Here is a 13,907-nt window from a genome sequence, read left to right on the forward strand (position 1 = left end):
CAAAAGCTCCTAGACACCATCAATAGCTATAGCAAGGTAGCAGGATATAAAATCAATATAGAAAAATCATTAGCATTTCTATACACTAATAATGAACAAACTGAGAAAGAATATATGAAAACAATTCCATTTATAATAACCTCAAAAAAAATCAAATACCTAGGTATAAACCAAAAAAAGGATGTGAATGACCTCTACAAGGAAAACTATAAACTTCTGAAGAAAGAGATTGAGGAAGACTATAGAAAGTGGAGAGATCTCCCATGCTCATGGGTTGCTAGAATCAACATAGTAAAAATATTGATACTCCCAAAAGTAATCTACATGTTTAATGCAATTCCCATCAAAATTCCAATGACATTCATTAAAAAGACTGAAAAATCTACCGTTAAATTTATATGGAAACACAAGAGGCCACGAATAGCCAAGGCAATACTCAGTCAAAAGTACAATGCTGGAGGAATCACGATACCCAACTTCAAACTATATCACAAAGCAATAATGATAAAAACACATGGTACTGGCACAAAAACAGACATGAAGACCAGTGGAACAGAATAGAGGACCCAGATATGAAGTCACACAACTATAACCAACTTGTCTTTGACAAAGGTGCTAAAAATACACGATGGAGAAAAGACAGCCTTTTCAACAAAAACTGCTGGGAAAACTGGTTAGCAGTCTGCAAAAAACTGAAACTAGATCCATGTATATCACCCTATACCAAGATTAACTCAAAATGGATCAAGGATCTTAATATCAGACCCCAAACTATAAAGTTGATACAGGAAAGAATAGGAAATATTCTGGAATTAACAGGTATAGGTAAGAACTTTCTCAATGAAACCCCAGCAGCACAGCAACTAAGAGATAGCATAGATAAATGGGACTTCATAAAACTAAAAAGCTTCTGTTCATCAAAAGAAATGGTCTCTAAACTGAAGAGAACACCCACAGAGTGGGAGAAAATATTTGCCAGCTATACATCAGACAAAGGACTGATAACCAGAGTACATAGGGAACTTAAAAAACTAAATTCTCCCAAAATCAATGAACCAATAAAGAAATGGGCAAGTGAACTAAACAGAAATTTTTCAAAAAAAGAAATTGAAATGGCCAAAAAACACATGATAAAATGCCTACCATCTCTAGCAAAAAAGGAAATGCAAATTAAAACCACACTAAGATTCCACCTCACCCCTGTTAGAATAGCCATCATTAGCAACACCACTAACAACATGTGTTGGCGAGGATGCGGGGAAAAAGGAACCCTCTTACACTGCTGGTGGGAATGTAAACTAGTACAACCACTCTGGAAAAAAATTTGGAGACTACTTAAAAAGCTAAACATTGATCTACCATATGATCCAGCAATACCACTCTTGGGGATATACCCAAAAGACTGTGACACAGGTTACTCCAGAGGCACCTGCACACCCATGTTTATTGCCGCACTATTCACAATAGCCAAGTTATGGAAACAGCCAAGATGCCCCACTACTGCTGAATGGATCAAGAAAATGTGGTATTTATACACAATGGAATTTTATGCAGCCATGAAGAAGAATGAAATGTTATCATTTGTTGGTAAATGGATGGAACTGGAGAACATCATTCTGAGTAAGGTTAGCCTGGCCCAAAAGACCAAAAATTGTATGTTTGCCCTCATATGTGGACATTAGATCAAGGGCAAACTCAACAAGGGGATTGGACTTTGATCACATGATAAAAGCGAGAGCACACAAGGGAGGTATGAGGATAGGTAAGACACCCAAAAACCTAGATAGCATTTGTTGCCCTCAATGCAGAGAAACTAAAGCAGATACTTTAAAGCAACTGAGGCCAATAGGAGAAGGGGACCAGGAACTAGAGAAAAGGTTAGATCAAGACGAATTAACCTAGAAGGTAACACACATGCACAGGAAATCAATGCGAGTCAACTCCCTGTATAGCTATTCTTATCTCAACCAGCAAAAACCCTTGTTCCTTCCTATTATTGCTTATACTCTCTCTTCAACAAAATTAGAGATAAGGGCAAAATAGTTTCTGCCAGGTAGCAAGGGGGTGGGGAGTAGAGGGAGGAGGCAGGAGGGTAAGGGAGAGGGTGGGGGAAGGGGGGAGATATGACTCACACATTGTATGCATATATGAATAAAAAAATAAAGTAGCATACAAACTTCATTATATACTGTGGCTTTTCACGTCCTGATGCCCCTTGCTGGTGAGGGCAGGTAGGAAACCATCTTTTAACAAGAGCTTCCTGGCATCAAAGTCACTGAATCTTTTGGGTAGGTGCCAAGGTATATATGCTTCATGTCAAATTTTATTCTATAATGAGCTGGGTCCACTGTGCTAGGGACCTGCCCATGAGCAGACCACACTGAGGAGAGGGCTCTGAGCCACTTTTGTAATAGTTAGGGCAGAGGACGCATACAGATTTGTGGGTCTGTCAGTAGTTACTCACCATAGGCAAACCTGACTGAGAAAGGCTTTTGGTCTTCATGTGGCTTTTCTTTTTGATGACTGCCAACAGGGACATCCATCCTAATCAGGTTTTATTACCAACACAGTTTGTAATGATAACAATAATTACCAAAAAATTAAAAACTGTGATCTCATTAAAGACTATTAAGCAGATGGAAATGGGAAAGAGAAATCTAGTTCAGAAGCTACACAGGAGGAAAAATGAATATGAGAAACAGTCCTGAATGTTCCTATGATGGCATAACACCTTGTGTCTCTCTGGAAGAGGGTGCCATAAAATCAAGCAGGTGTTCTACACTATTGGGTGAAATAACTTAAAACATTTACTAGGAAGCACCTTTCCTTTCAGTAAGACATTTTAATTAACCTGGAATTAATATTCTGGCTTTTTTTCTATCTTTTTGTGTAACCGAACTAAAATAAAACAGACAACTGGTAGGTTTGAGCACCAAACCATCCTTTGCCAGTTGATATACTGGTTTACTGACACTATTTGCTTCTAAGTGGAAACAAGCCAGGTAGCTGCTGTGCAGTATAGGACCAGCACTGACCCTGAGCAAGGGCAACACACTTGATTAGCTGACTCAGTAACACCTGTTTCCCTGCTATGTGAGCAATGCTCCCACCCCTCTTTGATTCATACTATGTTGTGAAACCCAAAGGCAGGAATATGTCAAGAGCTGACAATTTCCTCAGGGACAGGCCTGAGTGACACCAAGCCCCCAGCCTCACTCTTCAGCATGTCCCTGTTCAGCTGCTATGAGCCACAACTGCCCAAATCTAAGCTGTGACTCTTTAGTCAGCACATCTGGACCCTGCAGTTTCTGAAATTCTCCTAGCAGTTGTGCTTTGAGATGGCTAGATATCTCATTTTCCTTATCTTGCAACTTTGCTTCTCAGTTACATGTGTGCTCTGAAGGCAGTATGACCTGCTGGCCTAGACAGAAAATGCTGGAAATGTCTGCTGCATGTGCCTACCAGTCAGCCACCTGCTACCTGAGGTTCTTTGTCAAGAAAGAACTCCAAAAGAAACCCCATCAACAAAAAAAAATCAGACACAAAAATCCTATCTCATTTCTTTTGGAAGACTGGAAGGATGAGCTAATGATTAAGATGGTCAGAGTACATTGTACACATGTATGCAAATGCCATAATGAAACCCACTGAGTACAATTAACGTACGCTAGTAAATTTAAAAAGATATGCAGAAAAGTCTGTTACTTGCGGCAGACTGGAGGTCAGTCCCTTTCTCTAAAGATCTGAATTCACCCAAGTACTTTTCCCACAGGAAGTGAGAAGGAAGTGTGCTCTTTTTGAATATAAGCTAAAACCCATTAGTGGGACATGGGCAAAGCAAAACAAAAATGGGAGGACACTAAGAATGGGAGACTGAGGGCATTGGGGCCACTCGAGGCAAACATGGTCCTGGGCACCACTTCTCTGGATTTTCCAGAGAAGACACAAAGCCCCAAGGTGGCTGTATTCTTTATTTCTGGGGAACGGGGATGAAAGATGTATGATGGGGCTCACACCAAATTCTTCCCAACTGCCAGGGGGCCTTTTCTTCAAAACATAGAACAGGGCTTGGTACATACTGAAGCAGTACAGTGTCTGCCTAGCAAGCACGAGGCTCTGAGTTCGATCCCCTGCATCTCAAAAAGAAAACCCATGAAGTAACAGTTAAGGGAGACAACCAGTTGGGCATTCCCATTCATTGCTTTAAAAGATATTATATGCCAAATTCTTTACCTGAAATCTTTAGAGATGTGTTTCAGACTATGGAATTCTTTAGAGTTTAAAAAAAGAAGATATATGTAATATATTCATTCACACATGAAGCAGAACCTCCAGTCAGACAAGAGGCAGTGTCTCACAGCAAACACACTAACATCTCTGCAGTTAAACATAGATATTCATAAGTAGGATAAATGAAAAACTGAAAACAACTTCATTTCTGCTAACAGCTTTGACATAAAATGAGTTTAGATTTGTTGCAAATGAGCTATGAACACATTTATGGTTTTTAGAGCTTCTTAGGTTTTGCAATTGTTAAATACTGAAGTGTTCAGACAATTTTCTTAAAAATCAATTCACCCACATTCTTTTAAATTTGGATCTTAAAAAGTTCCAATTTTTTGACCTTCTAGGAGGAACAAGGTAGGCATGCAGAAGATTACCTGCAGAGATGTTTGTAATAATTTTACTTAAAACAATAGAAAAAGAACTGGCATGAAATGATGACACCAAAGTGGTGGCTATATTATGGGATACCCAAATAAAGGGATATTAAGTAGCCATAAAAAGTAATTTTGAAGATATCTCAGGAAAAGGCTCATAAGTAATTGTTGAATGAAAAATAAGACATAAAACTTCATACTCACTGTGAATGCAATTTAAGAAGTATACATATATTTGTAGAAAGAAAAGACTTGGAGAGAACTCATCAAAATATTAATAGAGATTATAAGTCAGTGTCAGAATCACAGGAAATTTTTGCTGCATTGTTTATAGCTGTGTCTGTCAAGGTCTAGAGCATGCAATGCTTTTGTAGTGATTAATTTTCTACAAGGGATTTATCCTACTGTTCATCTGAGTAGATAACTCTTATGTCCCCTGCAGGAGACACCTGCTCAAGAAGCAGCTCTGGCTACCTCTTGCACTCACACCATCACTTTCTTGGGGGAATGTGGTCCATGAGACTGAAGCCCCGAAGGAGAACAGTAGCTCCTCAGCTCATGAGGGAGGTGGGGACCCTGCTACATTTCAAGAAATCACAGCTGTAACTCACTTGACACCGGCCGAAAAGCTCATCACTGGGAAGAAGAGCCCATCTGTGCTGAAGTTCTCAAACATCCCCTGCACAGGCTGCCCATTGATGCGGAAGGAGATGCTGGGCACCCCGAGGTCTAGGCAGCAGCTCACCACGTCGTCTGCCCTCAGCAGGTGCTGGTTGATGGAGGCCACAGCTCTGGGGATCCGGCCTGGTGAGCGAAGCAAAGCACAGGGAGAAAGCTGTGGGGCCCTGGAGGCCTTACCAGGCTGGGGGTAGGGGGAGGGGAGATGGGCATCCAGGAGGAGAAAGCTGTGGGGCCCTGGAGGCCTTACCAGGTTAGGGGTAGGGGGAGGCTAGGGCGCCCAGGAGGTTGGTGCTACTGCATCTGAAACACAGCTTTGCTTTCCCTATGTGAGATGAACAAAAGGAATTTTTGCTGTAACATGGTGAGTGGACAGACACCATGCCAGAGATGAGCAGAATCTGAGGGGAATCCCTAAAGCTGGGAGAGTGAGATAAGAACTCAGCCTGCTCAATGTGTGCTCAGACTCTGGCCTGGTGTTTGAAGTAATGGAAAGATTGGTTTTGCTGGATGAAGGTCCTCAGAGGTACTGGTACATGTGTCTCTTCAGTCATAGGCACCTTCTTCTACTCTTCTACCTCCTCTAAAAGACAGGGCCAGGCCAGGTGTGGTGGCACGTGTCAGGAATTCCAGCATTTAGAAGGCTGAGACATGAGGAATGAGTTCAAGGCCAGCCTGGGTAGAGCACTTGCCTCAAATGCCCATGGCCCTGGGTTTGATGTGGCCATTGTAGCACTGGTAGAGAAAGAGGCACAAGAACTTTATATTATTTCAGATACAGGGAAACAGATCATCACTCATACTGTATTGGTGGTTTGAGAAACCTGTCTCTTGTACAGTTTCATTTAATGATTTAACATTTCTGACATCTCTGCATTTCTGTTTCACACTGTCCTGTCCTGGAAACTCTAAAAGTAAATGATCATAGCCATTGTACCCATCCCCCTACCAGGCTTACATGCCAATTGGGAAAGGGGAAGTGAGAGGCAGAAGTTAGGCATGAAACTAGGGTTTCAGACAAAAGATACAAAGGTATCTTATTTCTTGACTGAAGAATTAATTCATGTTCATGATAAACGTTCATCATTTATACAGCAAAGTGTATGAAAGGAAAAACGTAACTCCATAAAAATTCTTCCAGTAAAACACCCCCTCTCCCAACACACATTCTCTCTTTTCATAGTTTTAGCAAGGATTTATTTATTTTAGTGTAGCAAGATAAAGTCGGGAGAAATGGGGGAAAAAAGAAAAAGACATTTCCTGTTACACACACAGGAAATGGGAATAAAGACTCAACATAAACACACAGACACACAGACACACACAGACACACACACACACACACACACACACACTATCCAAACTGGAGTATGTGGATTTTGTAGTTTTTTCACTAATCATATCACAAGCATTTTACTCTGCAATAAAATATTCATTACAAACTGGATTTTAATGGTTTCATAATATACTTCAAAAATATAGTTAAAAAAATTTCCTCCTAACAGATGTTATCTATAAATTTTATATGTATTTTTAATAATACTTCTGATCTCAATTAAAAACGAGTGTTTACAGTGGCTATTGCAATTCTAGCAATAGATTCTAAACTAAGTGGTGGATTAAAAAATGGTGAAAATACTCTTAATTTAAAAAGGGTTATGTGTCCTCTCAACTGACTTGAGTGATCCACAAGCCATATTGGATTCTGTCCCACTCCTCCACAAGTAGTATAATAATGAGGCTCTTCTGAGCCAGGCACCATGCCTAGGGCATGGATCAACAGCAGAAGACCCAGTTCTTGCTCTTGAACGGTCTCATGTCCGGTGGGGAATTGACATTAAAATAAAAAATTGCAACGCTAAAGGGCAAATACAGGAATGAAGGTACACAGTTACCTTCCAGAGGGAGAGGAAGACACCAAGTCAGCCAGGCAGCAGGGGACAAAGAGAGACCTGGACAATGAAAGGTGTGCTAGATGAATCAGATGGGAGAACACAAAAGGAAGGCTGACCAATTTGCTAAATGGCTAATTTGCTGTGGCTGCAGTGAGGGGAGCCATGAGCACTGGATGAGGGCGATGGGGTGGGGCAATAAAGCCAGACAGGAACAGAATGAGGACCACCTGCACTGCAGCAACCCACAGCTCAGCACAGGCTCCATGTATGCTGGCCAGTTAGTCTGGGGTTGCCTTAGACTCTTTTCTTAACTTTAATACTTTGCTTTGCTGTTAAAAATGACAAATGAGTTCTTGATGCAGGACCTACAGTCAAAATCATTTAATAGTGAAATAAAACTGAGTCAAATCTGCAGCGTGTAGGTTTGCCATCTTTCTAATTTCTCCATTTGAGAGATTGACTCCTCCCAGCTCATTGTGTGGACTTTAGAAATCCCAGGCCCCAGGCCTTCCTTCTGCTCAAGTCTACTAATGAAAGTTGTCTCACTCTTAGTTCTGATTTCCTATTAAAAACAACCCGTACTGCATAAAATTTTTCATTAGTTTGATTTCTTGAAAATATCACTGTAGTCATTTGAACAAATTCTAACAGATCTGTGATTTTGTAAATACCAGGAAATAGTGGAAATACTACCTTACAAAATTACCTTTAACAGCATATAGATCCTTGATGGATAAAAATGGAAATTACAAGTTTCTTTACCTTTCTGAGAATGGCAAGGACGGGGACAAAACTGCCAGTGTTTACTGTGACTCCATGTCCTCTCCTTCTATGCATGGTTGAGCCTTGGCCCCACTTTTGAAGGTCCCCTCACCAAGGCTGTACTGCGATGCCACCAGAGGCCGAGTTCTGAGCTTTGGGTAGCCCTTAACGCTCCACAGTGGCCAAGAGCCTTCTATAGGAAGGATGGGCAACAATACTGCCTTTTGCTTCCTCTGATCCATTTCCAGGAAACATTCGCCAACAGCTTTTACAGGCAAATGGAAATAATGGACTGAATGAAGCAGAAATTGGACAGAATGCAGAACTGGACTAATACTACCTAGAAACCAAAGGGAGGCTCGACAGTCACTAGATATGAAGTACAGGCTCAGCAAGTGCTCAGAGCAATGCCACGGCAAGTTTATTGGAGCAAAAGAGCCCATTTCTTACCAGGTTCATGTGGCAAAGCTCATCTGATGAGGTGCATCACACTTTCCCACCTGAGTAGTGTGAAGAGCTTGAAGCCAGGAAATGGAAAAACTGTGGATTGCTTCTGTAACTCTGCCCCGTCCAGAGACGGCCATCTCTACTCTGCAGGAGCTTCCAAGGCTCCCAGTGATGGGAAGGGTCCCTTCCCATTGCTCCATAACAAGGTGGCACAGGACAGGAGAGGCCTTGGAGTCACACAAGGTAGAGTTCGATCCCCACTCTAGGCTGCTACATGTACAGGGCCTATGATTTTAAAAAGGCTCAGCCTCGGATGCGGGGGGAAAAAGGAACCCTCTTACACTGCTGGTGGGAATGTAAACTAGTACAACCACTCTGGAAAAAAATTTGGAGACTACTTAAACAGCTAAACATTGATCTACCATTTGATCCAGCAATACCACTCTTGGGGATATACCCAAAAGACTGTGACACAGGTTACTCCAGAGGCACCTGCACACCCATGTTTATTGCCGCACTATTCACAATAGCCAAGTTATGGAAACAGCCAAGATGCCCCACTACTGCTGAATGGATCAAGAAAATGTGGTATTTATACACAATGGAATTTTATGCAGCCATGAAGAAGACCGAAATGTTATCATTCACTGGTAAATGGATGGAACTGGAGAACATCATTCTGAGTGAGGTTAGCCTGGCCCAAAAGACCAAAAATTGTATGTTCTCCCTCATATGTGGACATTAGATCAAGGGCAAACTCAACAAGGGGATTGGACTTTGATCACATGATAAAAGCGAGAGCACACAAGGGAGGTATGAGGATAGGTAAGACACCCAAAAACCTAGATAGCATTTGTTGCCCTCAATGCAGAGAAACTAAAGCAGATACTTTAAAGCAACTGAGGCCAATAGGAGAAGGGGACCAGGAACTAGAGAAAAGGTTAGATCAAGACGAATTAACCTAGAAGGTAACACACATGCACAGGAAATCAATGTGAGTCAACTCCCTGTATAGCTACCCTTATCTCAACCAGCAAAAACCCTTGTTCCTTCCTATTAATGCTTATACTCTCTCTTCAACAAAATTAGAGATAAGGGCAAAATAGTTTCTGCCAGGTAGCAAGGGGGCGGGGGGGGGGGAGAAGGAGGGGCGGGGGTGGAGGAAGGGGGGGAATGACCCAAACATTGTATGCACATATGAATTAAAAAAAAAACTCCAAACAAACAAACAAACAAAAAAAAGAGGCTCAGCCTCTTCAACTGTGAAATGGGCACGTGATGCCCACAGTGACCATGAAAACAGCCAAGGGACCAGCATCATCTCCATGACTGTGTGCCACTCATGAGGCCAGGCAGAGTGGCAATTAAGCAGCATGGGCCCTGACTGTCATTAGTGGGACTTTGGACAATCATTTTACCTGTGAGGACTCCAATGATGCTTGCCCCTTAGGGTTGGGGTGAATTTTCTCCCTAAAAACTGATAAGAGCTCCTGGCACACTGTAACCTATAGAAGGCGCTGTTAATGAACATCAACCCAGACACTTCAATTACTTAGTGAACAGAAAAGCTTTCCAGAAACCTGTCCCCATGTTACACCTTTTGTAATATTTGGAAAAAATAAAACATGGGGAATTATAGCATTGAGGGCTGAGTCTAAAAAGTGACTTAAAATCTACTCCCTTTATTGAAAGACAGTGGTAAAAACGCATTTTGAAATATGTTTAATGTTTTGATCCATTTACAGCAACCAACAGAAACATGATTCTGTATAAGAAAAAGCAAACTTATCTTGAAGTTTTTCCACAAGCAGCCTCACCTGCTTTTGAGCTATTAGGAACTCTGAAGAACGCTAGAGCTGGTGCACTGAGAGGCTGGGGTCTCACTGCCTCTGCCAGTCTGAAGCAGCTCAGGCCCATCTGAGGCCCCCAGCTTGGAGAGGCCATTCTGACTCCATGCAGTGCTGGAGTCTAGCTCTTAAATGTCTCCCAAAAGTCCATGTGCTAAAGGCTTGGTCTCAGGGTGGCACTATTGGAGGTTTCAGGTCATTGGGTAGAAAGCACTGAAAGGTGTGCCTCCGAAGGGGATCATGAGACCCAGTGTCTTCTGTCTGTGTCTGTCTCTCTCTGTCTGACTTCCTGATGATGAAGTGCATGGTTCTGTTCCACAGTACACTTCTGCCATGATGTGCTGCCTCAAGACAGGCCCAAAGTAAAGAGGCCAGCTGATCATGGACTGAAACCACAAAACTGTGAACCAGAGCAACCTTCCTCTTTTTGTAAGTTGATTAGCTCAGGCGCTTTGTTACAGTTATGGAAATCTGACTAACAAATCTAGTACTTTAAGATAAAGGAAAAGGCCACCCAGTCATGCTGCATATATTCAAATTAAGCCAATGATAAATACTATGGGATTCAGTGCCTTCTGGTGAGTGATGTAGGTGTTTGGACAGTGGTGCTCAGCACTTCCAGGCCTCCAGGCCCTGCAGAGCTTGGCAATGTAATATAAGCACAAATGTAACTTAGGCATTTAGGAGGAGAGAGGAGCCAGAGATGGAAGTGCTGCAAATGCAGTACTCGCAGACCTCCTCTACACAGCACCGGGGTGGGAAGTGGGCTATCCTTGATGGGCAACCAGAACCCTGGGACTCATTGTGGTAGGGCAACAGCCAGGTCACGTCCCCTGTGCAGATCTGACTGTAGAGCTACTGTCCTGGTAAGTATGAAACCTTAACAAATTATTCTCTTCCACACCTCTCATCTCTCGGGAAGATGAATTCTTCTAATTCTTACTCTTCAGGGAATGGCTGAAGGGAAGGGAGATATGATTTCCCTATGAACTTGCCTGAGCTAGCAACACACACCACTGTGAGCTGAGGCACTGCCAACTGCTGGCCAGAGGGCCACACGGACAAGTGCTATATCAGGAGAGGAGCTGGGCTTGGGTGGGGGCAGGGGCATGTCCACAGCTGATGCCTGCAGTGGCTGAGCAGGTCTGCTGAGGCTGCTCTCTCCTCCATAGAGAAAAAGCTCTTTCATGCTTGGTCACACTCCCAGAACATTACCTTGAAGCTTCTTGTCCTGCCCAGCATGGAACTTGGGTTCTTTCCTCTGTAAGTGTTACTGAAGTGGTCATGAAGCACACAGGACTCTAGGTTTGTTCTTTATAACTGCAGTGGATTTCACAGACGAGAAAGATATCCACAGTGTGGCAGAGATGTCACATTTCTTATCTCATTTTAATTTCAGATTATTTTCAGTTTTGGGGGAAGAGAGCATTACTGGGGTTTGAACTCAGGGTCTCACACTCGCTAGGCAGTCTCTACACCACTTGAGCGCTGCCTCCAGCCTTTTTTGCTTCATTTTTCAGGCAGGGTCTCATTCTTTTTGCCTAAAGCTGGCCTCAGACCACAATCCTCCTACCTATTCCTTCCACATAGCTGGAATCAGAGGTACGTACCACCATGCCCAGTTTATTGGTTGAGATAGGGTCTCACTAACTTTTTGCTGGCATTGAACCCTGATCCTCCTGATCTCCACCTCCCAAGTAGCTGAGATTACAGATATGAGCTACAATGCTCAGCCATTTTTTTTTATTTTGAGACAGAGTCTCACTATATTACCCAGGCTGGCCTTGAACTCGTGTCCCTCCTGCCTCAGTCTCTGGAGTGGCTGGGTCTACAGGAGTGTGCCACTGTGCCTAACACTATTTTTGTATTATCTGAAGAAACTGAGTCTCTGAGAGGTAATTTTCTCAATGTCAAAAAATCATCAAGTAACAAAGCTAGGATTCAAATTCAGACTTAGCCACTGATTTCTTGGCTCTCCAGTGACAACATGTTGGGGCACTGCAATTCTTTCCAACTCCTGCTACACACACTGTACACTACTAAGTATGTTAAAGACCAGTTCAAGTCAGTAGCCTAATTTATGCACACAGATAACTTTGAAGTTAGTGGACTGGACATTTAAATCTCTAGGAAAAGAAGAAAAAGTATCATGACTGGTTTCCAATCTCTCCTAATCACCTTCCATCCCCTCCTGCCACAAGTGGCAATGCTTCTTCCATTCCACTTCTTCATCAGACAGTTACCTTCTTTCAGCCAGTCTGAAATTCATGGCCGTCCTGGTGGGAATCATTCATAGAACCTTACGTCTTCAGCTGGAGCATATGCTGATTTATTTACCTGCAGTGCCTTCTGAAAGACTGATGTTTCCTGGGTGTTGGTCGAGAAGTCAGAATGAGGCCCAGATTCAGGGGAGCTTTGGGTTTAGTGAGACCAGAAGTGTAACTGGTAGTCACCAATTTCTCCACATCTCATCAATGCTAGAGTCTGAGGGATGAAGTCTCTTGATCACACCTCGATGACCTTACTTATCAAGCATGGGTAAAACCAGAGCTATACTCAGCCTTGAGAAACTGAGTTATCGTCCTCTTCTCCCTCTCTAGTCACACAGAGCCATTACTAGTGGCAGGCACTGTGGGCCTGGAGCATCCAGCCTATTGGCCTTCAGAGGAGACAGAACAGAGGAATGGGAAGGGAAGTGGGCAACTATCACTCCTGGAATGAATCAGCATGAGGATATTCCGGTCATGAAATGCACAGAGAATGCCCTGTTCTTTGATGCCTGACTCTGTGAGGCATTCTTCCCTCAACTGTCAATAAATGGACACAGGATTGACTCATTCCCTGTGCACTGCTGGAAAGTCTTGAAAATACTAATTTTTTTCCTTTTGAGAATGCTCAGTTTGTCTTTAGAACAAGGGTCTGATTTGCTCCCTCCAAGGGTATCAGTGGGCTCTGTATTTCCTCAGTGAGTGTTCATGCAGTCATCTTCAGTGTTGCCCAGGTTCCAGAGAACACTCTCAGGCTTCAAGGATGAGATTGTTGGAGGTAGCAGCCAAACTCAAGCCTATCCACTCACTCTCAGATTAATCCAAAGTCAAGAGCTGCCCGCATTTGCAAATGTGACAGTTCTTTCTTTCCAGATCACTTCCCCAGAGATGGCTTTCTGAGAATCTTATGATGTCTAATGATAACCAAACTAAAGTCTCCTACTGTACAGCCAGACTCAGTGGCTCTACAATGGGACTGTGAGAATTAAAAAGGGAACAGCCACCTTCCATGAACTGGGGAAGGTAGGGGGAGGTGAGAGAGAAAGACAAGGCCAGATTTTTCCTCCACTCTACCCATCACTCTGCCATTTTGCATCTGCTTTTGTCTGTATCACACTGTCCCCTAGACACAGAAACATGGGCAGACTTTCTCATTCTTCCCCCCCAAATGATCCAGGATAAATAAACATACAAATAAATAAGTTTACAACATTGTTAGAAGCTTTTAAATATTTAAAATGAGTATAAAACAGAACAAAAGCCAAGAAACTCTGTATTGACCAACTGAAAATAAAGACCAAGTACAAGAAGTTACTCAGAATCTGGGCCGATGTTAGTCATGACACCAGG

The 13,907-nt window shown here is 42.7% G+C and overlaps 1 protein-coding gene across 10 annotated transcripts in view; it reads right to left on the minus strand.

Annotated features, from left to right (window-relative positions):
- Nucleotides 1-13,907, minus strand: part of Ryr3 (ryanodine receptor 3) — a 494,693-nt gene that overhangs the window by 227,136 nt on the left and 253,650 nt on the right. For all 10 annotated transcript variants that reach the window (XM_074065580.1, XM_074065577.1, XM_074065585.1 and 7 more), the window contains exon 19: nucleotides 5,273-5,465. In XM_074065580.1, coding sequence (XP_073921681.1) covers nucleotides 5,273-5,465 — 193 coding nt within the window. The remainder of the gene's footprint in view (nucleotides 1-5,272; nucleotides 5,466-13,907) is intronic.

The sequence above is a fragment of the Castor canadensis genome, chromosome 2, assembly GCF_047511655.1.
Source record: "Castor canadensis chromosome 2, mCasCan1.hap1v2, whole genome shotgun sequence".
In the NCBI taxonomy this organism is placed as follows: domain Eukaryota; kingdom Metazoa; phylum Chordata; class Mammalia; order Rodentia; family Castoridae; genus Castor; species Castor canadensis.